General features: G+C 50.0%; 10 protein-coding genes across 10 annotated transcripts; 7 read left to right on the top strand and 3 right to left on the bottom strand.

Annotated features, from left to right (window-relative positions):
• Positions 1-485: 485 nt before the first annotated feature.
• Positions 486-2,573, bottom strand: N7489_006320 (uncharacterized protein; the record flags this gene model as incomplete). Its single annotated transcript, XM_056712070.1, has 3 exons — positions 486-1,649; positions 1,703-2,487; positions 2,552-2,573. 3 exons carry the CDS (start codon positions 2,571-2,573, stop codon positions 486-488), a joined length of 1,971 nt encoding a protein of 656 aa, XP_056565785.1.
• A 595-nt stretch (positions 2,574-3,168) lies between these two features.
• Positions 3,169-4,540, bottom strand: N7489_006319 (uncharacterized protein; the record flags this gene model as incomplete). The annotated part of the gene is made up of 3 exons (XM_056712069.1): positions 3,169-3,898; positions 3,956-4,419; positions 4,508-4,540. The coding sequence occupies 3 exons, from the start codon at positions 4,538-4,540 to the stop codon at positions 3,169-3,171; spliced, it is 1,227 nt and encodes a 408-aa protein (XP_056565784.1).
• Positions 4,541-5,445: 905 nt separating this feature from the next.
• N7489_006318 (putative ATP-dependent permease ADP1) lies at positions 5,446-8,773 on the top strand (the record flags this gene model as incomplete). Its single annotated transcript, XM_056712068.1, has 2 exons — positions 5,446-8,484; positions 8,537-8,773. The coding sequence occupies 2 exons, from the start codon at positions 5,446-5,448 to the stop codon at positions 8,771-8,773; spliced, it is 3,276 nt and encodes a 1,091-aa protein (XP_056565783.1).
• Positions 8,774-9,606: 833 nt separating this feature from the next.
• Positions 9,607-10,344, top strand: N7489_006317 (cornichon family protein). The gene is made up of 4 exons (XM_056712067.1): positions 9,607-9,752; positions 9,850-10,005; positions 10,080-10,146; positions 10,207-10,344. The coding sequence occupies exons 1-4, from the start codon at positions 9,649-9,651 to the stop codon at positions 10,297-10,299; spliced, it is 420 nt and encodes a 139-aa protein (XP_056565782.1). The 5' UTR covers positions 9,607-9,648; the 3' UTR covers positions 10,300-10,344.
• Positions 10,345-11,086: 742 nt separating this feature from the next.
• Positions 11,087-12,930, top strand: N7489_006316 (WD40 repeat domain-containing protein; the record flags this gene model as incomplete). The annotated part of the gene is made up of 2 exons (XM_056712066.1): positions 11,087-11,203; positions 11,296-12,930. 2 exons carry the CDS (start codon positions 11,087-11,089, stop codon positions 12,928-12,930), a joined length of 1,752 nt encoding a protein of 583 aa, XP_056565781.1.
• Positions 12,931-13,144: 214 nt separating this feature from the next.
• On the bottom strand, positions 13,145-15,109 carry bna4 (kynurenine 3-monooxygenase; the record flags this gene model as incomplete). Its single annotated transcript, XM_056712065.1, has 3 exons — positions 14,953-15,109; positions 14,425-14,639; positions 13,145-14,350 (listed from the first exon to the last, which is right to left on the bottom strand). Exons 1-3 carry the CDS (start codon positions 15,068-15,070, stop codon positions 13,145-13,147), a joined length of 1,539 nt encoding a protein of 512 aa, XP_056565780.1. The 5' UTR covers positions 15,071-15,109.
• Positions 15,110-15,386: 277 nt separating this feature from the next.
• Positions 15,387-16,711, top strand: N7489_006314 (methionine aminopeptidase MAP1; the record flags this gene model as incomplete). The annotated part of the gene is made up of 3 exons (XM_056712064.1): positions 15,387-15,521; positions 15,618-16,016; positions 16,067-16,711. 3 exons carry the CDS (start codon positions 15,387-15,389, stop codon positions 16,709-16,711), a joined length of 1,179 nt encoding a protein of 392 aa, XP_056565779.1.
• Positions 16,712-17,099: 388 nt separating this feature from the next.
• Positions 17,100-18,989, top strand: N7489_006313 (putative MFS multidrug transporter; the record flags this gene model as incomplete). The annotated part of the gene is made up of 5 exons (XM_056712063.1): positions 17,100-17,297; positions 17,361-17,618; positions 17,680-17,858; positions 17,913-18,586; positions 18,646-18,989. The coding sequence occupies 5 exons, from the start codon at positions 17,100-17,102 to the stop codon at positions 18,987-18,989; spliced, it is 1,653 nt and encodes a 550-aa protein (XP_056565778.1).
• A 595-nt stretch (positions 18,990-19,584) lies between these two features.
• Positions 19,585-22,950, top strand: N7489_006312 (EF hand domain protein; the record flags this gene model as incomplete). Its single annotated transcript, XM_056712062.1, has 1 exon — positions 19,585-22,950. The coding sequence occupies one exon, from the start codon at positions 19,585-19,587 to the stop codon at positions 22,948-22,950; it is 3,366 nt and encodes a 1,121-aa protein (XP_056565777.1).
• Positions 22,951-23,621: 671 nt separating this feature from the next.
• Positions 23,622-25,171, top strand: N7489_006311 (uncharacterized protein; the record flags this gene model as incomplete). The annotated part of the gene is made up of 4 exons (XM_056712061.1): positions 23,622-23,753; positions 23,813-24,093; positions 24,151-24,497; positions 24,558-25,171. The coding sequence occupies 4 exons, from the start codon at positions 23,622-23,624 to the stop codon at positions 25,169-25,171; spliced, it is 1,374 nt and encodes a 457-aa protein (XP_056565776.1).
• Positions 25,172-26,157: the final 986 nt, after the last annotated feature.

The following is a 26,157-nucleotide window of genomic DNA, read 5'->3' as shown; positions in this document are numbered from 1 at the left end:
TCTTATCGTTCCTTCCTCGTACAGAACTCCAGGGACGCTCTTACCTTGTGGCAGTCCTTCCTTCCTATTTCAGAATGAGCGGTGCCTTCCAAGAGGTGTCATATCTACCTTCCTTGTGAATATGTATCGTGGATGTGACCAGGCCTACTGCCGTACTATGCGTTTCCCGGGCATACAACCTATAGCCTACTAACCTTCTTCGGTGACATTCCAATATTGAGAGCTCAGGAGACTAGATGATATCAGGAAATTGCCAGGGTCTCTATACAGCTGTCTATAGGATGCGCTACGTGTAAACTTAAAGTGTAGTGATGTTAGGCCAACCTAATGGGCATATATAAATCGTTGAATTAAGGGCTGTTGAGGGTATCTTAAGGTAAAGGAGGGTAGGGATAATGCCATAGGACCAAAAAGGATAGAGAGGTAATAGGGAAAGTCAATGGAGACACGAGAAGGCAATATGAGTCCCAAGGAAAGCAGACAAATCAAAGTCGAACTTGACCACCAGTCAACCGTTCCCAGTCCCTCTGTCCAAAGGGGACATATGTATTACCCTGAAGCCAGTACAGTTTGTCCTTCTTCGACACAAGAGCCGGGTCCACACCTTCAGTACGGAGAACATGCTTCTGTTGCTTGTTGTTACCCGTTGACTGCGTCACAGGCGTAACCCGCAAGAACAGCGGAGCCGCAAACCGGGGCAGGTTCTGGAGAGTGTGTGCAGCCAGAGTATCAAGCACCTCGCGCGAGGGCTCCAGTGCGGAATCAGAGAGGCCACCGCTTGCTATCTGCTGGTTGAAGAGGACGGCTGCACAACCGGCACGACCATCATGATTAGGAAGAGCCACGCCGTAAACATTGGCTTCATGCACTTCAGGATGGGCGCCTAGAACCTCAGAAACCTCGCTGGTGGATACGTTCTCGCTCTTCCATCGGAAGGTATCACCCAGTCGATCCGAGAAGAACCAGCGGCCGTCTTTGTCCCATCGAACCATGTCACCGGTCCGGAAATAGGCATCGCCCTTCTTGATTACATCCCGGATAATCTTGCCTTCTGTTGCCTTCTTGTTTCCGAAGTAGCCCTGGAAATTGGCAGTGGGATCTGCTGCATCGATGGCGAACAGCAACTCACCGGGGTCACCGCGAGGCACCTTCTTACAGAGACCAGTCTTGGGATCACGCCATGGTTCCTGGGTCTCGTGGTCAACATCCACAATGGCAGAGCCACGGCCAAGGATAATGTTTCCTAAAGCACCATTTCGGCCGATGGCACCCGCGGAAAAGTCGTTCGACGAAATGTTCCATGAGCCCGCAGTGCCTTCGGTGGCGGCGTAGAACTCGGCGATTGTGGGAATGTTGAAGCGCTCCTTGAAGCGGTTCCAGATATCAGGACGCAATCCATTTCCAAACGCCAAGCGGATATTGTGCTTCTTGTCAAGGTCCTCTCCGGTGACCGGGTCAATTTCAGGTGCTACACCCAATAGATAACGCAGCGTTTCGCCCACGTATTGGATAACTGTGGCACCGTTCTCCCGAGCCTCCTTCATGAAGTTGCGGGCAGAGAACCGGCGGCCAATGATCAGGGTGGATCCGCCCATCAAGCAAGTTATAAACCCAAGTATCGCAGCGGAACTATGGTAAAGAGGCATGCACTAGTTAAGAGGTTAGCTTGGACAGCAACATTTGTAAATTTGGTAGACCTTACCGTGAAGAATCTGTCAGAGGGAGTAATGTTCAACCAATCTTTAACGAACAAACTACCAGACCAGCACTTCTTCCAGCTGACAATGGCGGGTTTAGGAAGCCCGGTGGTGCCACTTGTGTAAATCAAAATGGCCATATCGCGAGGGATCAAGCCACTGCGAGCCTTGTCATCCTCTCGCATAGGCTCCATCCCTAAGATCTGCGCTTCTACCTCTGGGGTATGGAACACAATTTCAACCGGTCCCTTGCCATCACGGAAGTTCGGGGATGTCAAAATCTTCTCCTGCTCCTCCGGGAAGCAGTGGCGGACTTCTTCGTCAACCACCACAAGCCTTGCGGAGGACGTCCGAATAGAGTGGGTGAGCGGCTTGCCAGACAAGTTGTAGTTGATAAATGCAGGGACTGCTCCAATGCTCCAGAGTCCCAACAGCATGAAGATGAAGGTAGATGAGTTCATGAAATCGATCGCGACGATCTCCTTGCGCTTAATGCCGTGGACTGTCTTGAACCACGCTCCGTAGCAAAGAGCCGTGATGTAGGTTTCGTGGAATGTCGTCGTTCGTCCATTGTACACAATGAAATCGTTGTCTGCAGTTTTAGGATCGAGTGCATAGGCTTCAAGTGTGTAGAAGAGGTTCAAGCGGTCGCCACGTTCGGCGATGCGGGACTTCGCAGACATCTTCAGCAAGCCCTTGAGGAGATTCAAATCGTAGGAGAGCGACCATCTTGCGTTGAGATATGCAAGTGTAGTTGCCGCGGCAGGGAGTGCAAGACTCAAGGGAATTTCTGCGCAAAGAGACCGCTTGTTAGCCATGACACCAGTCGCGCCGTGGGTCATAACATAACCTACCGGGTAAAGATGGCAGTGGCATTATGGCCAAAAAGATTCAACGATCAAGCTCAAGTGAGTATGATCAAGGAGTTTTTGGGTGGAGGATGCGGTCGCCCCTTGTATCCCAGCTTTAAATGTACCTAGGTAGTAGCTCTGGGGTAAAAATCCCGAGAATGCACTATAGAGGCTCCTCGATATTCGGCTTTGTTGCCAGTTGATCAAAAGCAATAAAGGTTGGCAGTGGAATCCGGATTGAAATAAGAAGAGATCGAAACGTGCCTCGGCACGGGTGTGCCGATCCCCTGACGACATGCGACATCGTACAACGCGTACCCGCCACACAATGGAATTTAGCCGTTCACCACTTCCAAGGCTATCTCTTCGAGTCCAGATATCTATGTTTATGTTGTAGTACTTCGGTTTATACCTAGGTACTCATTATCTAGGTAGATGGTAATTCTAACGATTCTCTGATTCTTATACCAAAGTTTCACATGGGACTTATGTAGAGGGATCGCCACCCCGCACTTTTCGGAGAGTAAGGCTATACTATATAAGTACTAGTAGTATGTACTCCAGGTACTACTTCATGTGTCCAATCGCAGGTTTTTGATAGCCGAATTTGAAGAGGCAAATCACTTTTGCACGGATTTCTTCACTGGGACATCTTCATATCCATCTTCCATGAACTTGCCCAATGCATCCAAGCCCTGCTCCAGGACCTCGGTTTCGTTGACATACCCGATGCGAACATAGCCCTTGAAGTCTTCTCCAACCCCAAAGCAAAGGCTTCCCGGTACAAGCATAACACCGGTTCGTTCCTGAAGCATCTCGCAGAAAGCGACATCGTCTATGGGCTTTCCCATCTTGTTAAAGCGCACAAATGCAGTGGTACCGGCTTGGGGTTTAATCCACTCACACGCCCAGCGATGAGTATCAATGAACTTCTCTAGGATAGAGAGATTAGTTCGGGCCAAATCAATATTTCGCTTCAGAAGATTGTGGATGCAATCCGGTGCTAATGCAAAACTAGCAATTGCATCGTCAATCTGCCCCACCGAGATAGTTGTATAATCGCGCGCGTTGGCAAGGGCTTCAATGATAGAATTATCTCGCGACGCAACCCAGCCGACCCGCAAACCAGCGAGGCTATATGCTTTGGAAACAGATCCTGTCACCACGGTGCGTTCGTATCCCATGGAAAGAAGTGTGGGTGGGAACCTCGGGTCTGCAGGACTGATGTTGTGGAAAAGTGGGCGATAGACCTCGTCGGAGTGGATGATTATGGATTTCTCGCGGGCAATATCGACCAATTGCTGGAGTGTCTGGCGCGGGATGATGGCTCCAGTTGGGTTTTGTGGGTTGCTATGAAGGGAATGATGTGAGGGGGAAAAAGCCACGCTCTATAAGAATGAGACATACTTTATAATGATCAACTTTGTGTTGGGACGGATGAGGCCTTTCAGCTCTTCAATGTCCAGCTGCCATCCATCGGCCTCTTTGGACTTCCATAGGCTGACTTCGGCCCCCACAGACGCAGGGACGGAGAACAGTTGTTGATACGTTGGATAATGGCAGATGACATGGTCTCCCGGACCAGCCAATGTATACAGCAGCAAGAAGTTCGCTTGAATTGCGCCAGCGGTGATCAAGATATTATCCATCGGCAACTGCGTTGGTGCCCTCACCGAGTACAGATTCGCCAATGTGTTTCGTAGCTTATCGGAGCCACGGATCGCCCCATATGTAAGTTTCGTTGACTGAAGCTGGGCGAGAGGGTCGGACTCCTTATCATCGGAGAGCGCGCGGAGATCGTCGACGGAGATGGATGCGCAGCAGGTCTCGGCAGTATTATATTTGGCAGTGGTCTCATACTTGTCCATCCACTGCAAATTGGTCAATAAGGATAGCTGTATACCCACGGGCAGGGAACAGACAAACACCACCGAATCATGGGGTAATGCGGGGAGGTACCTGTTCAACCGCGAAAGCTTCAATCTTCACCATGGCTGATAACTGTGAGAATTAAGGAGCAAAGTTCACAATTCAGAATATCTTTTGTCCAGGGATGTTCCAAGGTTCGGTTGAATGGGTAATACTTGGGTCTCTCGTTATGCTCCCATCGTTTTGACCTATGAGTTCCTTGGCTGTGTGTCATCACGTGATGAATCGCAATATCCCAATTTATCTTCACGATCCCAAGGTTAATATGTTGAGGTCGTTGGATACATGTGGCGCAGATCATCAATATGAATAAGACCAGTCATTGTGAGTGTCTAGCCCTAAGGGGAGGTTGTCTGCTTTGGGAAGTGGTACAGGAGAGTGACATTGTTATAGAAACACAACCTTTGATATTAGAATAGATAACGGCGTTGCTGCTCCAATGACTTGAATCCTGTCCAGGTGCTATAACTGTAATTGAAGGGTTAATCCAAGTAAGTCCCTGGGCCGCAAATCAATATTAGCAAGGACACTATATTTCAGGTGTATCTTCCGCTTTCCCCGCATTGAAGGCAGAACCACCTAGGCAGTCATACAGCAGCGAGCAGGGAGAAATATTGTAGTAAACCTCTCCGGATTCATAGATTATCTAGTTGATATTATGGAATAAAAAACGAGGCCAATCTTCGAAGGCCGCATAGCATAATGTTGTCGGGTCATCTGCGGGTTCCTGACGCCCCATGCATCAGCCCAGCCTCTTCTCCGCCCGCGTCATCGTCCGGGGGCCAATCTCACCCTCTCTCCGCTTTCTGCTTCTCGACCTCCAAACCTGCCTTGTCTCTATCTTTTACTCCAACTGTATGCTCCGGTTTTATCCTCTACTTTGATCAATTCGGCGGTCCGCCCCGCATCCCCTCTCTCGTTATTGGTATCTGCGTAATAGGACACGCTGCTGCCATCCTTCCCACAAGATGCGCTTGACTGGCGCAATATCTCTTTCGCTTCTCACATTAACTCCCCTGCTTGGATCTGCTGCAGCATGGAGTGAATTTTCCGACGCAAACCTCGCTACGCAATCCTATTCCCTCTTCGACGATCGACCACCCGGATGTCCCGAGTGTCCGGCTTGCTTCAACTGCCAGCTTGACAACTATAACTGCACTCACTTTGCTGAATGCAACAACTTCAACGGCAAATGTTCATGTCCCCCCGGATTTGGAGGTGACGACTGCTCCGTTCCCCTATGTGGTTCGTTGGCCGATGGCTTGAACCGACCGCAGCGTGATTCCAATACCTGTCAATGCAAGGATGGATGGAAAGGCATCAACTGCAATGTCTGCGGCTCGGATAATGCGTGCAATGCGATGATGCCAGAAAGCCAAGGGGGAGTTTGTCATAAGCAGGGTGTCACGGTTAAGGAGAACTTTCAAATGTGCGATGTGACCAACCGGGCGATCTTGAAACAGCTCGACGGCCGCAAGCCTCAAGTGACTTTTTCCTGCGAAGCTGAGGATGAGACTTGTAGCTTCCAATTTTGGGTCGACCAGAAAGAGTCATTCTATTGCGGCCTGGACACTTGCAAGTGGGACATGGAAACAGACTATGACACCAACAAAACCCACTACAAGTGTGACCACCTTCAGTGCAAATGTATTCCGGGCCGTTTCCTCTGTGGTGAGAATGGGTCCATCGATCTGAGCGATTTCCTTGATCAAATGATCAAAGGCCCGGCTACTTTTGATACTGAATCGACATTGAAGGGTACAAAGAGCGTTTTCTCTGAGCCTCAGATGAATGGATTGATTGCGGGCGTCTTCGGTGATCCTAGCATCTTCTTGTCATGCGATTCAGGAGAGTGCATGTACAAGACTGACGAACCGGGATACGAGCGCCCCGTGAAGAAAATCAACACTCCACTCATTGCCGGAGTGATCGCGGGAAGTTCGTTGTTTGTGGTTGCTGTCATTCTGCTCGTCTGGTATCTGTCACGTCGTGCTGCGCGCCGTGGTTATATCCGCCTGGCTCTTTCGGATGATTCGGACGACGAAGCTGCCAAACTCCTTTCAGACTATCGCCCGGCCGCTTTGTACTGGGATAATGTGTCTTACAGTATAAACGGAAAAGAGATTCTCTCTGGCATTCAAGGTGCCTCCGTCCCAGGCCAGATTACAGCTATTATGGGAGCATCCGGTGCTGGGAAGACTTCATTCCTTGATATCCTGGCACGAAAGAACAAGCGTGGCTCAGTTAATGGCGATTTCTATGTCAACGGTGAGAAAATTGACGACAATGATTTCAGAGGCATGGTTGGCTTTGTCGACCAAGAAGACACAATGCTTGCCACCTTGACAGTCCATGAGACCATTTTGACAAGCGCCCTACTCAGACTTCCTCGGGACATGAGTCGAGCAGCTAAAGAGCAAAGAGTCCTGGAGGTAGAAAAACAACTCGGGATCTATCACATCAAGGATCAATTGATTGGCTCGGAAGAAGGCAATGGTCGTGGCATTTCTGGTGGAGAGAAGCGCCGAGTCGGGATTGCTTGTGAGCTGGTTACCAGCCCTAGTATTCTGTTCCTGGATGAACCCACCAGTGGATTGGATGCCTACAATGCGTTCAATGTGGTGGAATGTCTGGTGACGCTGGCCAAGACATACAACCGCACTGTTATCTTCACCATCCATCAACCTCGATCGAACATTGTTGCTCTCTTTGACAGACTCGTCCTTCTTGCTGATGGGCGCACTGTCTATTCTGGTCCTTTCTCGTCCTGTCAACAGTATTTCGACCGCGTGGGCTATTCCTGTCCGCCGGGATTCAACATTGCAGATTATCTTGTCGATCTTACAATGCACGCCGGTGGTGCTCATTCATCATATACAGATGAAGTAGGATCGTCTGTGGGTGGGCGCACTGGTCCGCCTAAGACAGCATCAAGCAGTCTTAGGGCCGTTAAGTCCGTCACCAGCGCATCGATCCAGAGCACCGAAGACAACTCAAGTGCAGAGGCCAGCCGGAGACCCAAAAGTAAACGCCGGGTATCTTTGAAACAGCAACAAGATCGTCAACTTTACTCTCGAAAGCAACATAATGAGCGCCCAATCACGCCAAAGACAGACGACGAGAGTGCTACACTGGATGTAGCTGAGAACCATCAACAATGGCTGCGTCTTTCCCGTCAACAAGGCAATGTTCCTCCGCAAATCCTTGATGACCCCGATCAGCTACCTCCTCCGGCACCTGGACAAAGTGATCTCGACATTCTGGTGGCGAGCTATGCGGAGTCTGACGTTTGCCATCTCGTGCATGATGAGATTTCAACGGCCGTTCAGAATGCACAGGCCGCGAATGGTTCGCCAAATTCGCCCATGTTGTCGGATACTGTGATTCAGTCCAAGGGCTATGCTCGAGTTGGTCTGGCGCGGCAGTTTATCATCCTGTCTCAGCGGACATGGCGTAATCTTTATCGAAACCCGATGCTGATGCTCACCCATTACGCAATTGCTATTCTTCTCGCGGTCCTATCTGGATACCTCTTCTATGGTCTCACTGACGATATCAGAGGCTTCCAGAATCGTCTTGGTCTCTTCTTCTTCATCTTGGCTCTATTTGGTTTCAGTACTTTGACCAGTCTCAACGTGTTCTCCACGGAGCGGCTTTTGTTTGTACGGGAGCGTGCCAATGGTTACTATCATCCGATCACATACTTTACGTCCAAGGTTGTGTTTGATATCGTTCCTTTGAGGCTGATTCCTCCCATAATCATGGGCATCATCGTCTACCCCATGACGGGTCTGATTCCGGCATGGCCTGAATTCTTCCGCTTTTTGCTGGTTCTAGTCCTTTTCAATCTTGCTGCAGCCAACATTTGCCTCTTCATCGGCATCATTTTCCGGGATGGTGGCGTCGCCAATCTTATCGGCAGTTTGGTGATGCTTTTCAGCTTGCTCTTCGCCGGTCTGCTGCTGAATCACGATGCGATCCCCAAGTCAGCATTGTGGTTGCAGACAGTGAGTTTCCCTATAACTTAAGTGATGTTTTCCTTACTAACAATAGTACTAGCTGTCCATCTTCCACTACGGCTTCGAGGCCTTGATCGTCAATGAAGTGACTTATCTCACTCTGATTGACCATAAGTACGGTTTGGATATTGAAGTCCCCGGTGCCTCTATTTTAAGTGCGTTTGGCTTTAACACACAAGCCTACTGGAGCGATGTTATCGGGCTGGCTGTCATTTCTGGGGCCTTCATAATCATTGCATACAGTGCAATGCATTTCCTACTTGTGGAGAAGCGATGAGCTAGTCGTTTTATGTTACTATACACTGGTATGATATCATCAAGCGTTCCCATTGATTCAATGTTTTGCCTCGGGTTTGATTTAGTCCTTGTCCTTGTGGGACGTTGTTTTGTGTGTTGCGGTCATTGCAAAGATGATCGAAGACTACTGAAGATCGGCTCTCTAAAGACGCATGGAAGCTCGTATGCAGAGGTTTATAGTCTGTCATTATGTATATAGACAAGACGGGTAATTCTAACGATCCCCTGCATTTTCATGTTTTCAAATAAACAACGTCGAAGTTGAGTAGATCTCGTCCAGACCTCATGTACCTCCCATGTACCTACACGAGGCACGTGTCAACGTCATCTACAAACCTTCCAGGCTTGGTCTTTCAAGTCAACACTGAGGCAGACTGAGTTCAGTTACCAGCCCAAATACGGAGTAGTCAACAATTTATTTCGACTCTGACATCCTGAATTTGTTTATTATCGAGTACTCCGGAGTCAAGGTACGTCCCCAGCCCCGTTTGCGGGTTGCGCTAATGATGGCCAGCCCTCCCGACACCGCCGACCCATTTCAGGTTCGGCCGCAGTTCGCTAATCGAAACTCTTTTGATCCCACCTCATCTCTGCTCAGTCTGCTCTTTTTTCACTCCCACAAGCTTAAGTGCATTTAGCTTCTTATTTGTGAGTGAGCTTTGACCCCCTCTTCGGGGAGGACTCTGTGTGATTCCTCAGTCTTCCTTGGGCCGCAGAACCCCACAAACATCTCCAATTCCGGCCTCTTCAAATCCACCTTGACCTCAACCACTTTTGTCGCAGACAGTTTACTCATATTTTCTCTTTAGCAATTGAAATACTGCCAATTATATTTGACGCAACGTCAAACTCGCAATGATGTCCGGCGAAGCATGGCTTTACCTGTTGTCGGTGTTGATCAACGCCGTCAACCTCTTCCTCCAGGTGTTCTTCACGATTATGTACAGTGATCTCGAATGGTGAGTTTTCCCAGTCATATGTTCCTAGCAACTCCCTTGGGTCCACGGATACTTCTGCCGAATACAAGCTGACATTTTTCTGTTTTTCCCCCTCCAGCGACTACATCAACCCCATCGACCTTTGCAACCGCCTTAACGCCTACATCATCCCCGAAGCCGCTGTCCACGCGTTCCTGACCTTCCTCTTCGTGATTAATGGATACTGGCTCGCCATTGTGCTGAACCTGCCCCTCGTGTTGTTCAACGCCAAGAAGTACGTTGAAGCTCCCCCGAGTAGTCGCAAGCCCTTTCAGCAGACGGCTAATCGAGTCGTTTTTGGACATATAGGATCTACGAGAACCAGCACCTTTTGGATGCGACCGAGATTTTCCGCAAGTTGAACGTGCACAAGAAGGTCAGTTGGGTTTCCGAGACGCAAACCGCAGTGCAGTGACTGACTCGAAATCGTGTTTAGGAATCCTTCATCAAGCTTGGCTTCCACCTCCTTATGTTCTTCTTCTACCTCTACAGCATGATTGTTGCCCTTATCCGCGATGAGGGCCACTGACTGCGTCAAAAGACCGAATACGCGATGCATCATGGTTCTCCCGGCTAGATCAAGGAGCCGTCTGTCGATGAGCTGGTTGTCATGAGTTCTTGGTCAGTGTTCTCTGGACATTGTTCTCGGCCTGTCACACAACCCACAGCTCCAAGGCGGCCGCTATACCATATAAATCGGTATATCGACTGGTTCCTTGTCTGTTGGGCGGCCATGACTATCGATGAGCAACGAATTCTTTCAGCCTTGAGATATTCGCTGGTAGGACTACAGCGATGAGAAGTAATAGATATTTCCTTTGGAGTGTCTCGAGCTGGGGATGTGAGCTGGGTTGATTCGAGACACTGTATGATTGACTCGCGGTGGTGTATGTGCTCTTTTGCTATCATTTGTTTTGTTTTTAATTCTTCTTCTGTGTTGATCTTGCTATGTCTTTCGGCCTGTTAAGTTGTATATACCTCCCATGCGGTTGGCAATGAAGAGCGTACGATACCCAAGGTTTCTGACATTTAACTGATTTATTATTAAGAAATACCATGGCATCAAATAGACGTAAACAGGAGCAAAAACAGTAGGCATAGTTGACATGCGCACCTAACTAAGAGTGAAGCTGCCTTGCGACTGATAAAGAGCTTGGCTGCGGTGGCTGTTCCGCGGCCTTCGTATCGGGAGTCTCCCGACGCCCGTAAAATTCCCATCCTGCACCACCTACCATTTACCAACCACATTCAACCCCAACTTTGTTACGGAGGGGCATTGAGGTCTGCGCATTCCTACTCTCTCTAACATATCAGTCATGTCTGCCTTATTAGGTGCTGGTTATGACTCGAGCGACGATGACGCCACGGTTATGCCCAACTCGTCTGTGACAGCCGCGACCAAGGTCGTTGCTGCACCAGAGGTCAATACAGAGGTTTGGTCCCCCGATAATCACCCTTACTCCCCGAGTTCTTTTGTTTCTCGCGCCTCCACCATGACGAACAGATAAGACTAACGATCCTACAGGACCAAGCGCATATGCAGATGGCACTCGCCAACGCCTCATCCCAAGCCCTCACCTACAATGCCACATACGATGATCTTACGAAGCCTTCCCAGGGCCCTGTGAATCCGTTTAAGCCAACAGGTCCCGGAAACGGTATCAAAAGAAAGAATGTTCCCACGGGATTTGCCGAAGAAGCAGCCATTAGCGAATCCACATTTGCTGCGCAGCATCGCACGTTCCAGAGTCTGGGATACACGCGCAATCCGACACAACCGGACCAATTTATCGGAAATCTTGAAAATGCGGCGCAATATGGAGGTCGGGATGTTGTGCAAATTAAGCCGACCAAGAGCGCGTCCGCAAACTGGCGGACAAAGCGGCAAAAGAAGGGCGATTCCAGTATCGTGGAAGGAGAAGGCGCATACTTGGGACCCTGGGCGAAATACCAAAACGACCAGCAATATGACTATGTGGAGGTCGGCGAAGGAGATGAGCGCGCGCTTGCTAGCGACGAGGAATATGTCGAAGAGGAAGACGAGACCCTGACTACCACGGCGCCCATGCCGGCCATGAGCAAGGATGCCACTGCCTACGAAGGCGACCTTTCCAAGCAAGAAACCACCGAGTTCCACGGATCAGAGCAGTACGACTACCAGGGCCGGACGTACATGCACGTGCCCCAGGACCTGGATATCGATCTGCGCAAAGAGCCCGGCACCACCAAGAACTACGTACCGAAAAAGCTTGTCCAGACCTGGAAGTCGCACACCAAGCCGATCACCTCTCTTCGATTCATCCCCAAATCTGGTCACTTGCTGCTTTCGTCAGCAGCCGATGGAAAGGCCAAGCTCTGGGATGTGTATCACTCTCGGGAACTCTTGCGCACTTTCTCCGGCCACACGAAGGCAATCTCAGACACAGACTTCCACCCGTCTGGGAAGACTTTCCTTACCGGTTCATACGACCGACAGATCAAGCTCTGGGATACCGAATACGGTAAATGTCTTGGCCGGTTTTCCACGGGCAAGACACCGCACGTCGTCCGTTTCAACCCCGGCGAAGAGCACTCACACGAGTTCCTGGCTGGTATGTCCGACAAGAAAATCGTGCAATTCGACACCCGGTCCGGCGAGCTGGTCCAAGAGTATGACCATCATCTGGCAGCCGTCAACACCCTCACTTTCGTCGACGACAACCGCCGTTTCATCTCCACCTCTGATGACAAGTCGCTGCGCGCTTGGGAATACGGCATTCCTGTCCCGATCAAGTTCATCGCAGAGCCATACATGTTCGCGCTCACCCGTGCGACGCCCCATCCGAATGGCAAGTACGTCGCCTTCCAGTCAGGCGACAACCAGGTCGTCGTCTACAGTGCGACGGACAAATTCCGCCAAAACCGGAAGAAGCGCTTCGTTGGGCATAATACCTCCGGGTACGCTGTCGACCTCAAGATCTCACCTGATGGTCAGTTCCTTGCTTCTGGTGACAGCGGTGGCTATGTCTGCTTCTGGGACTGGAAGACCGGCAAGATGTACCATAAGATCCAGGCTGGTGGGAAAGAGGGTGGCGCTGTTACTTGTGTGGACTGGCATCCCCATGAATCCAGCAAGGTTGTCACTGGTGGATTGGACGGTGCTATTAGGTACTGGGATTAAGGATTAATGTGCTTATCAGGTGTTATTAGTTTGATCAAAAATTCAGACTTGGATCTTGGAATCCTTCCCTTTTGTGCCCTCGTTGCTTTCTACCAGTCTGCTGTCTATGCTAAACCACTTCCCCATATAATAAATTAGATGCACTAAACATCCTCCAAAATCCTGCATACCGTTACATGTTCAGTCAAAGTTCCACCCACCCGACAATGCAGCTTTACATATGAATGAATCTCCGAACGGCCCTTAGCCCAACACAAGCCAGATGTCGCGAGCACCGAATCAACCCCATTGGGGAGAGATACTGAGGGTACTTCCACATCAAGATGGACACAGCACCAACACTAGCAACCAAAGCCCCGCTCAAACCAAGACCAAGCACCTGGCTCTGATGCTGAACAGCTTTAATAACCTCCGAGTATCGCTGATTACTGAAGCTGATACGGGCGTACTGCGTCTTCCATCCGAAGAGAGGGAAACGGCGATCGATAGTTTCTTCAATCGTCTTGCGCAGCTTGTAGAGCGGCGACTTGACGCCCGAGCGCATTTCGAGATAATTCTCCTTCGATAGATCGTTGATGGCATGTGTATCAGCGCAGCGCTGGTCCGTGTAGGCTTGGAAGGCTGCGCTACGCTTGAGACCGCGTGTGTAGACGCTGGAGTTTGGGTCGTAGACTCCATGCCTGTCCAGCTCCTCAAAGAGGACGCGGACATCTTCAAGACCAGCATTCAGTCCCTGTCCGTAGAAAGGCAGGACCGCGTGCGCTGCATCGCCGATGATGACGACGCTGGCGTTGAAGTGGTGGGGGCTGCACTTGATGCTGATCAGTGGGAGATGCGGGTTCGCGGCGAACTGCTCACTCAACGCCGCGGGCTCGATTAGCTCTGGGCATACGCCGGGGAAATGCGAGTCGAAGAATTCGTGCAGATCCTCCGGTGAGGTTTCTAGGTTGTTATAGTTCGAGGATGGGGCAAATAGGGTGCATGTGAACGATTTATCGGCTGATGGTAGCGCTATAAACATGAACTCGCGCCCAGGCCAGATATGGAGGTGGTTTGGCGAGATGCGGAAGTCTCCGATTTCAGTGGGTGGGATGCGGAACTCGCACCAGAGAGTGTCGATGTACTCCTGTTGGTAATCGACACGAGCGAACTTCATCTGGTGATAGCGCGCGGCGGAGTGTGCCCCATCGGCACCGATGAGGTAGTCGAAGGACACCTCGATCTCCGGTACCCGACCAGCTATACCGGCATCATCGGGCATGGGCGTCTCGCCGGGGATTCGGCGCTCAAACCAGGCTTTGTTGGTGCGGAAGTCAGCACCCGTTAGCTTGTGGTTGAAGAATAGCTTGACATTGGGGGTCTTCTCCAGCTCATCGAGGAGGGCATTGTTGAGAGTGCTTCGGTCGATGGCATTAATAGCCTTATAGTAGTGGTTAGCTATGTTATGCAGGATAAATAGCAATAGCAACTGCCAAGCAGGTGATCGGTGCATACCCGGCCGTGAACGTCATAGGCCTGTGCAGCTTCCCACAGATCTCCTCGGTCTCGCCCGTGGATCATCCGCCCATGCATGGGGATCGCTTCACGTAGGACATTATCGATTAAATCGTCCCGACCAGAATGTCTCATAGACGTAATGCCACGTTCGGAGAGTGCCAAGTTGATAGACTTAGTAAAGTTCAATGGCACAGTTGTAGGGTCCCGGAGATCTACGGATGCGCAAGGATTATTGGCGTCAGTTCGGAAGAATTCGCAATGAATCACAACTGAGCCAGGACAAGTGCAAAGGTATTGGAGATATAGCAGATGGTGGTACGGATTAATCGGGGTCTTTTCCTCTTAATTGAAGTGTTGGGATAGGGACCTTGCGCGACATGTTGCCTTGATAAAGCCAACCATTTCCAGCTCAAAGACATGTATCTCCTTTCTTGACAATCGGATTGTTCTCAATGGCGGTCACACAAAGGTAAAAAGGAAAAAGGAAAAAGGAAAAAAAACGTCACACAAGGCATTAAGACATACCTCCACGGAGCTCATATACTTCCACCTCGTCGCCTCTTGATGCAGCATACAGGGCTGCCAAGGACCCTACTGGCCCAGCACCCACAACAACCACTTTCTGCCTCGGAATGGCCATCATATATCTGCCCAGGTGGTCAATGTCCAAAATAGAAAAAGGCTCACGTTGAAACGGAGATTAAGTCGTCATCACGTGCTGCGAGATCGGCCCCTTCGTTGGAATGTTCCAAAGTGAGATGATCGACATTAGTCATTTTGGAGGTTGCCTTGCTGCCTCAGGCAAATGTCAGCCATTTTGGTGCTAGTCCAAATGAGGTTTAGTTCCATATCGCCTTGCGGCCGGCGGGGATTTTCTTGAAGTTTTGGCCTCGGTTGAATCCACTCTTGACTACGTATTTCCTCGATTTTTTTATTCCTTTCACTTCTGCTATTCTAATATGGCTGAAGCTGCCAAACGCAAATGCCGGGGTGTGGACTGCCCTAACGACGCAGGCACCCTACAATGTCCGACATGTCTGAAGAGCGGCACCGACAGTTTCTTCTGTTCACAGGACTGTTTCAAGCGAAGCTGGGTACGTGGGCACTCTGATGTGACTGGAAGTTACAAAATTGGGGCGCTGTTCTACGCTCTTCTACGCGGGAAACCAAGGGCTGACCATCTATTCCAGAGCGAACATAAGAGCATTCACAAAAAGAGTAATATCCTCACCAACCTTTTTCCTCCGAAGGTAGTTTCTGAACCAGATCCAGCCACCGGAACCTTCAATCCGTACCCATCCTTCCCTTATAGCGGTTCATTGCGACCCGTCTATCCTCTGTCCGCCAAACGAACGATTCCCAAGACAATCCCGCACCCGGATTATGCCCGTGATGGTATTCCCCGCTCCGAGCAAAAGCTTATCGGCCGTCATAACATCACCATCCTGAACAAGGAGGAACAAGAGGGCATGCGCAAGGTTTGCCGATTGGCTCGTGAGGTTTTGGATGCTGCTGCACGTGAATTGAAGCCTGGTGTCACGACGGACTACATCGACGAGGTTGTTCACAAGGCTTGTATAGAGCGTGATGTACGAGGAGTTCCTCTCTGGTGCACAAAACCGTACTGACATTTCTCTAGTCTTACCCCTCGCCGCTGAACTACATGAACTTCCCCAAGTCCGTATGTACCTCGATCAACGAGACTATCTGCCACGGTATTCCCGATCAACGGCCGTTGCAGGATGGAGACATTATCAACATTGATGTCACTCTGTATCACAAGGGATTCCACGGTGATATCAACGAGACCTACTATGTTGGAGACAAGGCACTTGCGAACCCCGACGCTGTCCGGGTGGTGGAAACCTCGCGTGAATGTTTGGACCAGTCAATTGACCTGGTCAAGCCTGGCATGCTGTTCCGTGAACCTGGCAATGTCATTGAGAAGCACGCCAAGGGTCGTAACTGCAGTGTCGTCAAGAGCTACTGCGGCCACGGTATCAACCAGCTGTTCCACTGTGCACCCAACATTCCTCACTACGCTAAGAATAAGGCTGTGGGCACTGCCAAGCCCGGTATGTGCTTCACGATTGAGCCCATGATCAACATCGGTACCCACCGTGACCGCACTTGGCCCGACGACTGGACCAGCACCACCCAAGATGGATCCCTGTCGGCCCAGTTCGAGCATACCCTTCTTGTAACTGAGGATGGTGTCGAGGTGCTGACTGCCCGTCTGCCTGACTCACCTGGTGGGCCAGTTCCTATGCCTTCGGCGGCATGAACTTGGGGAATGGGGAGTTAATTGGAAATATTCGCATCTACTCAGATACCTATAGAACAACCGAATTTACGACCGTTCAATGCCTATCAGTATAATTCCATAATTGAGGTCAAGTATCAAATCAATATATGGCCATAGCAAGAGTACTTGTCGGTGTCGTTGCAGATCACAGGTCTGGCGGCATAAGCCGAATAATGGGGATATGTGATTGGGCGAAACGGGTAAGTCGGGCCTGGGAGTGAGGGGCGGCTTATCTTCACGTGGAGACTTTTTGGGGTTTAGATGCTCTCGCTCTCCTCTTCTGTTTCCTTCCTTGTAGTCATTCACTCAAGTCATTTTGACTTTGAGACAATCTGGAGCAATCTAACGATAGACACAAGTCTTGACAATGGCTCCAGAGACATCTCCCACTGAGAATTCCCCGTTGCTGGGATCCGGATCCGCTAACGGCGCTGTGTCCAACGGCACGATTCCCGATCACCATGTGGAATCGGGGGATCCAGTTCGGACGGAGGAACGAGGCAAAGAGCCATTCCCTGACGCCCAGAAGCAGCTCAGATATATTGTGCCTGCCATCTCGCTTGGAGTATGGTTTCAATGCTGATTCATTGCTTTCTGAAATCAAAGTTGTAACTAACGGGATGCATAGATCTTCTTGTCAGCGGCAGACCAGACAATTATCATGGCCAGTTATGGCCAGATTGGTAGTGATCTCAAAGCTCTCAATCTGACCAGCTGGATTGCTACTTCTTACTTTCTCACTTTAACATCTTTTCAGCCTCTATATGGCAAGCTGAGCGATATCTTTGGTCGCAAGCCATGTCTACTCTTTGGATATGCGGTTTTTGGCATTGGATGCTTGGGCTGCGGTCTGGCTCGTAATATTAATCAGTTGATTGCTGCTCGTGTATGTTCGCATATACCTAGTCTCATGCCTAGATCATGTAATGCTGACTATTTTCGAACAGGTTTTCCAAGGCATTGGTGGTGGTGGTATGACCACTGTTGTCAGCATCTTGATGAGTGATATTGTTCCTCTTCGTGATCGAGGCCTGTGGCAGGGGATCATTAATATCATCTATGCCACAGGTGCCGGTACCGGCGCACCCTTGGGTGGAATTCTCGCCGACTACATTGGCTGGCGCTGGTATGAATGATGCAAGACCCACATGTGTTTACACCATCTGACATTTTTCTCCAGGGCGTTTTTAGCGCAGTTCCCTCTCTGTATTATTGCGTTCATTGCTGTATCGTACCTGCTCAAGCTGCCCCCTCGCGAGCGCGCCCACTGGAAGACCAAGCTGCGTCGCATCGATTTCCTTGGCGCTGTAGTCCTCGTTGGTGCCGTTCTTGGTTTCCTATTTGGGCTTGATCGTGGTAGTAATGTGTCGTGGAAGTTACCCCTGACAATTGCCTCGCTAGGTGTCTCCGCTGTCTTGTTCGTGATCTTTATCCTAGTTGAGATCTACCTAGCAGCCGAACCTTTTGCGCCTGGTCACATCATCTTCAACCGAACCTTCTTTGCATGCTACGGCTGCAACTTCTTCAGCTTTGGGGGGTGGATTGCTGCCCTGTTCTACATCCCTTTATACTTCCAAGCTGTAGATGGTGTCTCTGCTACGACTGCAGGACTGCGCTTATTGCCAAGCATTTTATCTGGTGTCTTTGGGTCCGTGGTCGCAGGCTTGTTGATGAAATGGAATGGCAAGTATTACTGGCTGACAGTTGCTGCGTATACTTTCCTGACAACCGGTGTATTCTGCATATACATGTTCTCCGGTGGTGTGATGGCTAGCACAGTGCCGATGATCTGCGGAATGGTTATTTCAGCATTCGGCAATGGCATTGGTGTCACTACAACCTTGATCGGTTTGAGTAAGTTTCCGTCTGATCTTGCTCTATAGACTTCCAATGTGTGCTAACCACTGTACCAGTATCGAACGCTACTTATGAAGATCAGGCGGTCGTCACTGCTTGCTCATATCTGTTCCGCTCATTGGGATCTGTGATTGGTCTCTCTTTATCATCAACTGTTGTTCAGCAAGTCTTACGGAACCGACTGAAATCAGGTCTACGCGACAGTAAGAATATCGATCAGATTGTCGAAGGGGTGCGAGAAAGTCTTGATTTCATCAAGACCCTCGACCCAGCAACTGCCAGGATTGTCAGAGACTCTTATGGCTGGTCCACCAACAAGGGATTCGCCTTTTTGGTTTGTGTGGTGTTCTTTGCTTTGCTGAGCAGCTGTTTCATCCGTGAAAGCAAACTGAACCGCTAATCCACAGGTGAAGCTCTATACTTGAAAAGATACAGATTTGCGCTGAAAAGCCACAAACTTGTACTAGGATTACCATGGCGTATGGCCTATCTAGCATTACCTTGGCTGTCTATGTTCATCGTGTATATGAACCATAGAAGCTACCAAGTGTACGCAGGATAAAAAGGAAGTCGGTTCGTTTCTTGATTGGATTTGAAATAAACACATAGGTTTTCAGCCTTGGAAGATATGCATCAACTAAGGCGTAAGTATAACATACCACCTGCTGATAACATCACTTTCATACCTAGGTACATCGTAGGTAGATATTCTGATGTAGTTACCTAATTAGGTAGAGCTCCCGTGCCAAGCAGGCCCGGCTCAAGCATAGCTTACTAAGCCAGCATTTGGGCCCCGGGTGTCACCCCGTTGACGTTCAACATTGGAAATTCAATCTACAAGTTGACTGTCCTATCCATGATTGTTGGGCATCTTGATTGACACTTTATGGGTCTAAATTGATCTGCTTATCCATCTGTGATCAGAATGCGCTACACCTTGTATTCCTGACGTTTTGTGCAGCTTCCGCTAGCTCAACTTCCGCCAAACCTCCGACATGGCCGATTCGCGCTCAGGGCCAGTCTCGTTAGCACGATATCGACCAATCCTCTACCTCTTTACTGGTGTCGCTGCCGCTTATGCGATTCTCTATGTTCACAATAATATCGTTTCGCAGCCATCATCATCAACTTCACTCCGACGACGAAATGCTGTGCGCCGGGCGAGACCAACCGAAGCTGAAGCATTCGGGGTCGTTGATACTCCGTCACATCGAGCCATTACCCACCTTGAGCAACTAGAGCGTCAGAATGGTGTATATGGGACATTTCGCATTGAGACAGAGGATGGGCGTCGCGTGGAGAGCGGTCTTCTTCCATCACTCCTCGCAACACGAGACCAGTTGATGGAAGAAGTTGGTGTCCCGCCTGCTCATGCAGAGCGCATGCGCGAGATGATGGAGGACACTTTTCTTGAATCCTTTCTTGCACTCGATTTCCCATCTGCCCACACTCTCCCAGAGGATACCGCGGAAAGAACCTACTTGACAGAACAACTTCAACGCCGAGGTATCTCCCGAGCTGGTATCGAAAGGGCTCTGATCCGGTTCAACGGAGATGCAAATTATGGAGAGGAGCTGCGTCGGCGACGGCAGAATGGTGAACGTGTCACACTCTCAACCTCTACCTTTCCAGACGTGTCTGCGCCTGCACAAAATCTTGACGGCGGTGAGACCGTGGTGGACGACCAAAGTGTCTTCTCCTGGCGTGATGGAAACAACGATCCTTCTAATAGGGAAGGCCAAAACCTGCTCAACCTACTTTACCACATCGCTGAGGATCAGGCGCGAAGGGACGGCTATATCCATCGTGGAGTTACGTGCAACAGCTGCGGTGCCATGCCGATTCAGGGTATCAGATACCGATGTGCCAATTGCATCGACTATGATCTGTGCGAGACGTGCGAGGCAATGCAGGTCCACATAAAGACACATTTATTCTACAAAGTGCGGATTCCAGCTCCATTCTTAGGAAGCCCTCGTCAATCCCAACCCGTATGGTATCCTGGGAAGCCTTCGATGCTCCCACGCAGCCTTCCACGTCCTCTTGCCAAGCGTCTTATGAAAGAATGCAATTTCGAAAACACAGAGCTTGATGCACTCTGGGATCAGTTCCGCTGCTTAGCCAATTACGAGTGGGCGAGCGACCCAAACAAGTTGCATATGGCCATCGATCGTAAAACATTCGACCGATGCTTCGTACCTAACACTTCTATCCGGCCGCCACCTCCCAGTCTCATTTACGACCGAATGTTCGCATTTTATGACACCAATGGCGACAATCTCATCGGGTTTGAAGAATTCCTGAAGGGCTTGGCCAGTCTCAACAATAATAGCAATGACGAACGGCTACGACGTGTTTTCCGTGGCTATGACATCGATGGAGATGGCTACGTCGAACGCAAGGACTTCCTTCGGGTTTTCAGGGCATACTATGCTCTCAGTCGCGAGCTGACAAGGGACATGGTTGCTGGCATGGAGGACGACTTCTTGGAGGGCGGATCCCGTGACGTGGTTCTCGGTAGCCAGCCTGTCAGCTCTGCGTTCCCTGGCAGTATCCCTTCAGGTGAACGTTCTCGTACAGGCGAAGGCAAACGCATGAATTCTGAGGGGGACATGGAAATCATCGACAATGAAGGAATCTTGCGACAGGACGGAGACGATACTGGCGATCGACATTCTGTCGTGGGCGATGCTGCTGTCAGAGCACAGTTTAGTCGAATGAGGCCATTGTTCCCATCTACACTACGCCTGGCACCCTCCGAGAACTTGGATCCCATAGAGCGTGCTGCCATGGAGCATGAGCAAAATGACGACGAAGAGGATGAAGATGGTGCCAGCGAGAGTGGGTCAGACCAATCTAGCTCATCGGTAGCCAGTGGCACCTGGCCCCCAGCTGAACACATCCTCGAAGAAGATATCATCGAGGCTCTCGGGGCCTATATTCCTGCTCGCGAAATCACGGATCCAATTGATCGGGCTCGCGTCGCGGATGCCGTTTATCATAGAATGCGCGAAGATGATCAGAGACGTGTGTTTGACGCTCGTCAGCGTGGAATCGACGAGCGCTGGAGGCGCCGGGCTTTCTACACGGACGAAGAAGATGGCGCTACTGTTCCTCCGGGTTACGAAAGGGATCCTGCCTTCGATGACTCCAGCGATGAAGACCTAGATGAATCCGAATCGCGCCCACCCTCTTTCCGTTCACGATCCTCGTCCAAGGTGCGATTCCAAGATGATCTTAATGACGACGAGTACGACACTCGGTCTAACCCATCAACCTCGTCACGGAGTATTCCTGTTGGTGAGCGATGGGGCGGCTTTGAAATTCCAGAGGTCGAAAGGGACGTCGGGAAGGAAATATTGTATCAAGTTACACAACAGGGATTCAACGAGCTTCTAGATATCCTATTCAAGCCAAAAGAGGACCTCATGATGGAGGTCTATCGCACCCGGGCCGATCGCAAGATCTGGGCCCGCGAGATTGAACTCGCGGCAAAAGAGGACCCATCAAAACGCACACCAGCTGAGAATCCTCCAGCTGAGGAGGAACTCGAAGAAATTATCAACGAGCAGCCACTTGATGATCTGTTGCAGCGCGCTGGTTACGGAATTCAGAGTCCAGTCCTGGCGCCTGCCAATACCGGACCGGTGCTAGCTCCTTCGTCGCCGGAGGCCACCGCCTCAGATGATGGTGATGAACACGAATATGACGATGACGATGACGATGTGCGACCAACTCATCTCGCCGATCCCGGTGGAGATACTGGATTTGGTCAAGAACAGCCTTTCGAGGAATCCGACACAGCGTCCGCCACTTCGTCCGATTATGACGATGCCTCCCACGCATCTGGTGCAGTGCCACCCAGCCCGATTGTTGAAGACGATACACTTTACTACGACCCAACCCTCCCACACCATCGTCCCGATGAGCCTTTCATGGTGGCCCCGGAAGTGACTGATGAATCAGACTCCGACCTCGAAGAATCACCAATTACGAACACAACCCCTGGTCTCCCTGATCAGTTCCGACTCCAGCCCGGGACCACCTCTCTTCCCGCCCCCTCTTCTCCCCACTCCTCCCCAGAAGCCGAATCCACGGCCCCCAAGCTTCCTCCTTCTCCTATGCAACCACTCCCACCCCCTCACCGGGCCAATGACCAACCCCGTGAAGCCCCTGCCCCACGTCGACCTTCGCCCCGGACTCTAGCCCGGTGGGTCTATTTAGACCAGGTAGAACGTGAAAACAAGGAACGTGGCAACGGTGCGAGACTCAACTTTGAGGAATTCTCACGCCGTATGGCTGCTGACCGGGGACGCCGACTGGCATTTGTGGCCAGTTGGATTGAGATGGCTAGCTTTTGATTCTGAGAAGGCTAGATTCACCTAGTTGTACATTATTGTAATTTAGCGGCACCGTTGGAGTTGATCCAGATTTGTTAGTGTGATGGCAATTCGGTTAACTACAAAAGAAATAAGCGTCTGATTGTCTACATGTAATTTAGAATCGGCTCTACTCTGTACTGGTCTAGACATTCATATTAGCCCATCCTATACGCAACATCTACTAAACAATCTTATAATGGGATTTGCAGGACCTCAATTGCCCAAGATATCATTAAGATACCATTATTGTAACGGAAATTACCTGGCAAATGAGTCTGGCGTGGCCCAGCCCTAGAGGCACGTCCCCTCGTATTACGTGCTTTCGAGGAGCAATGGCTCACTTCGCACCATTCTTATCCTCGACATATTGAAGATTACCTTCGATTGTCCCCTTTATCGATTCGACTATACCTCGGAGTCCTTCAACTGTCTCCAGTATGCAAGCTAGCACCAGTTATCCCTTCAGCTGCCGTGGCGCTCTACCGACAAGGGAAACGAACCAAGATATCGCGATTATAATGGGTCCTGACGTGCTGTGTTCTTTAGGTTCAAATAATTATGTGACCTTGAATCCCATCGCCATGCAGTACTAATAGTAGCTCAGGCTCTCCCCTGTGCTATCGTCTGTATAGCAACCTCCCACATTCGCCATGGTTTTCGATCGTGTGGCCCGGTTCTACCGGTCATGTCTACTGCAAATTATCATCGTGGGACTAGTCGCCTTCTGTGAACCTGGGATCTGGACTGCTCTCAATAATCTCGGAGCTGGAGGCAATGCCAAAGTAAGTCATCTGAGTGGTTGGGGGTCCGCGTAACTACCACTAACATGGATATTGTGCAGCCTTACCTAAACAATGCCGCCAATGCCTTGACATACGGACTCATGTCAGTAGGCTGTTTCCTTGCCGGCGGCGTCACCAACAAGATCACTGCGAAATGGACCCTGTTCATCGGAGCAGCCTTCTACACTCCCTATGCGGCTGGTCTATACTGCAACAATCGTTACGGCAACGAGTGGTTTCTCTTGCTCGGAGCTGCTCTTTGTGGAATTGGGGCGTCTCTTCTATGGGCCAGTGAGGCTGCCATTGCAGTTGGATATCCGGAGGAAGAGAAGAGAGGACGGTAAGTTGACGTTCCAGACCATCTACTTGGTGTGGTTCGACTGACCATTATGTTTAGCTACGTTGCAATCTGGATGAGTATCCGGCAGATGGGACCGCTTGTTGGTGGTGCGATATCCCTAGCTCTCAACGTCAACACTGCGCATGTTGGCAAGGTCACCTACACAACATACCTAGGGCTTGTTGCCATCTCATCTCTCGGTGCTCCATTTGCGTTGCTGTTGTCACAGCCACAGGATGTCATCAGAAGCAATGGTACCAAGATCCCTTACATGAAGAAAACGAGCTTTGCTATCGAGGCTCGCGCTATCTGGAAGCAACTTTCAAATAAGTACATGCTGCTGCTCATCCCGGTCTTCCTTGCAGGGCAATTTGGTACAACTTATCAAGGGAACTATTTGACAAGTATGGCATCTCCAGACTTCCTTTCTCGATGATAAACGGCGTCGCTAACGGAAATCTTAGCTTATTTCACCGTCCGGTCCAGAGCCCTTGCATCATTCCTAACCGCTGTTGTCGGCGCCTCCGCCAATGTGGTGACAGGCATATTTCTAGATCTGAAATTTCTATCTCGAGAAACCAGGTCCAAAGTTGTGTACATATTCGTCCTTGTCTTCGTCACAGGGTCTTGGACATGGAACGCCATTGTCGAGACGAAACTCTCCCGCATGGCCGAACCACCAGCCTTCGACTTGGGCGACGGTCCCTTCTTCAACTCGGCCTTCACGGTCTATATATTCTTCCGGTTCTTCTATGAAGTGCTTCAGACTTACATATATTGGTTGATGGCCGAGATCAAGGGGGCACAGGGGGATGGCGATATCGCGAGAACAACTGGAATCCTGAGGTCGTGGGAGTCTATCGGCAGCACGATTGCCTATGCGGTTGGTGCGACTCACTGGCCCAACTTGAACCAGATGGCACTTGGTTTTGCACTATGGGGCTTTACGATCCCCTTTACGCTACTTGCGGTATTTGGCAATTGGAATGTTTCTGATACAATCGAGGTGGAGGAGCAAACAGACAGCAGTAGCTTGGAGGCACAGCAGGTGGTTGTCAACTCTGACGGGAAGGACTAGATACAATCTGTTATGATTGCTTTAGATGTGATAGGACCCATGCTCACCCCAGTGTTCGTGCCCTAAATATATAAATGGGATTGAATGGCAATATTTGAATATTGGAATAGATGCCTCAAACTATTCATGGGATCCACTTCCTAATTACTAAAACTATATTGCATTTCAAGATTATCAGTGCCCATTTAGTTATTATTCTGGGATAAATATCAATTCCGCTCCACAAAGGTTGTATACTTAGTAGTATATTAGTTGTTCTCGTTAATAAGACCAAAGAGAGCTGTTTCTTCCATCAAACAGTTTCCTGGTCTAGCGGTTATGATTTTCCGTTAACAAATGCAATTAGCAGATGTTCCGGAAAGGTTCTGGGTTCGATTCCCAGGGAAACTATTTTTTTTGGTCTTTTTGCTTTTTGTTGGACCTTTTTCTTTGAAAGGTGCGAATGAAGTGACGTGAACAAATTGTGGCAGAGCCCAGTAGAGCCATAAGACTATACCTGCGAGAATAATGAATCTCAAAACCTGGAATGTATGGAATATCAGCAGACATAAAAACAGAAATGGACCACCCAGACGAATCACATTAGAGACATAATATAAATCACAGACATAATCTCGTACTGAATACAAAATAAAAGCAGAACATAATCCATAAACAAACCGAAATCATGACATGGTCGTGTGGCACAGCGGAAAACGTATCAAACATAAACATATCAAGACAACCGACCCAAATGCCAGAATAGAAATAGAAACCAAACCGAGAAGACCAACAATTCCAGCCCGATTACTGATTCCTTTCGCACCGCTGCGTGACATATAGACCTGGGGAAATATACGCATTGTAACATGCGGCGAGAATTCGACGATTATTTTCCTGCCAGCCCGAAGGGGTCCTTCATCTGGGCTGGGTAGCATGGGCTTTTGTCCTGAATTGGAAATCACCGGAGCTCCAGGATACCTTTCCTCCAGGGGGGCTAAACTTGA

The sequence above is a fragment of the Penicillium chrysogenum genome, assembly GCF_028827035.1.
Source record: "Penicillium chrysogenum strain IBT 35668 chromosome Unknown utg000004l_segment0_segment0, whole genome shotgun sequence".
NCBI lineage: Eukaryota > Fungi > Ascomycota > Eurotiomycetes > Eurotiales > Aspergillaceae > Penicillium > Penicillium chrysogenum.
This window is presented reverse-complemented; position numbering and strand designations above follow the sequence as displayed.

What these genes read in the sequence shown, in the direction of transcription:
- N7489_006317 (XM_056712067.1), top strand. Translation starts at nt 9,649, where the DNA reads ATGATGTCCGGCGAAGCATGGCTTTACCTGTTGTCGGTGTTGATCAAC. An exon ending in ATGTACAGTGATCTCGAATG is followed by an intron (nt 9,753 to 9,849) that starts GTGAGTTTTCCC and finishes TTCCCCCTCCAG; the next exon opens with CGACTACATCAACCCCATCG. An exon ending in AGTTGAACGTGCACAAGAAG is followed by an intron (nt 10,147 to 10,206) that starts GTCAGTTGGGTT and finishes AATCGTGTTTAG; the next exon opens with GAATCCTTCATCAAGCTTGG.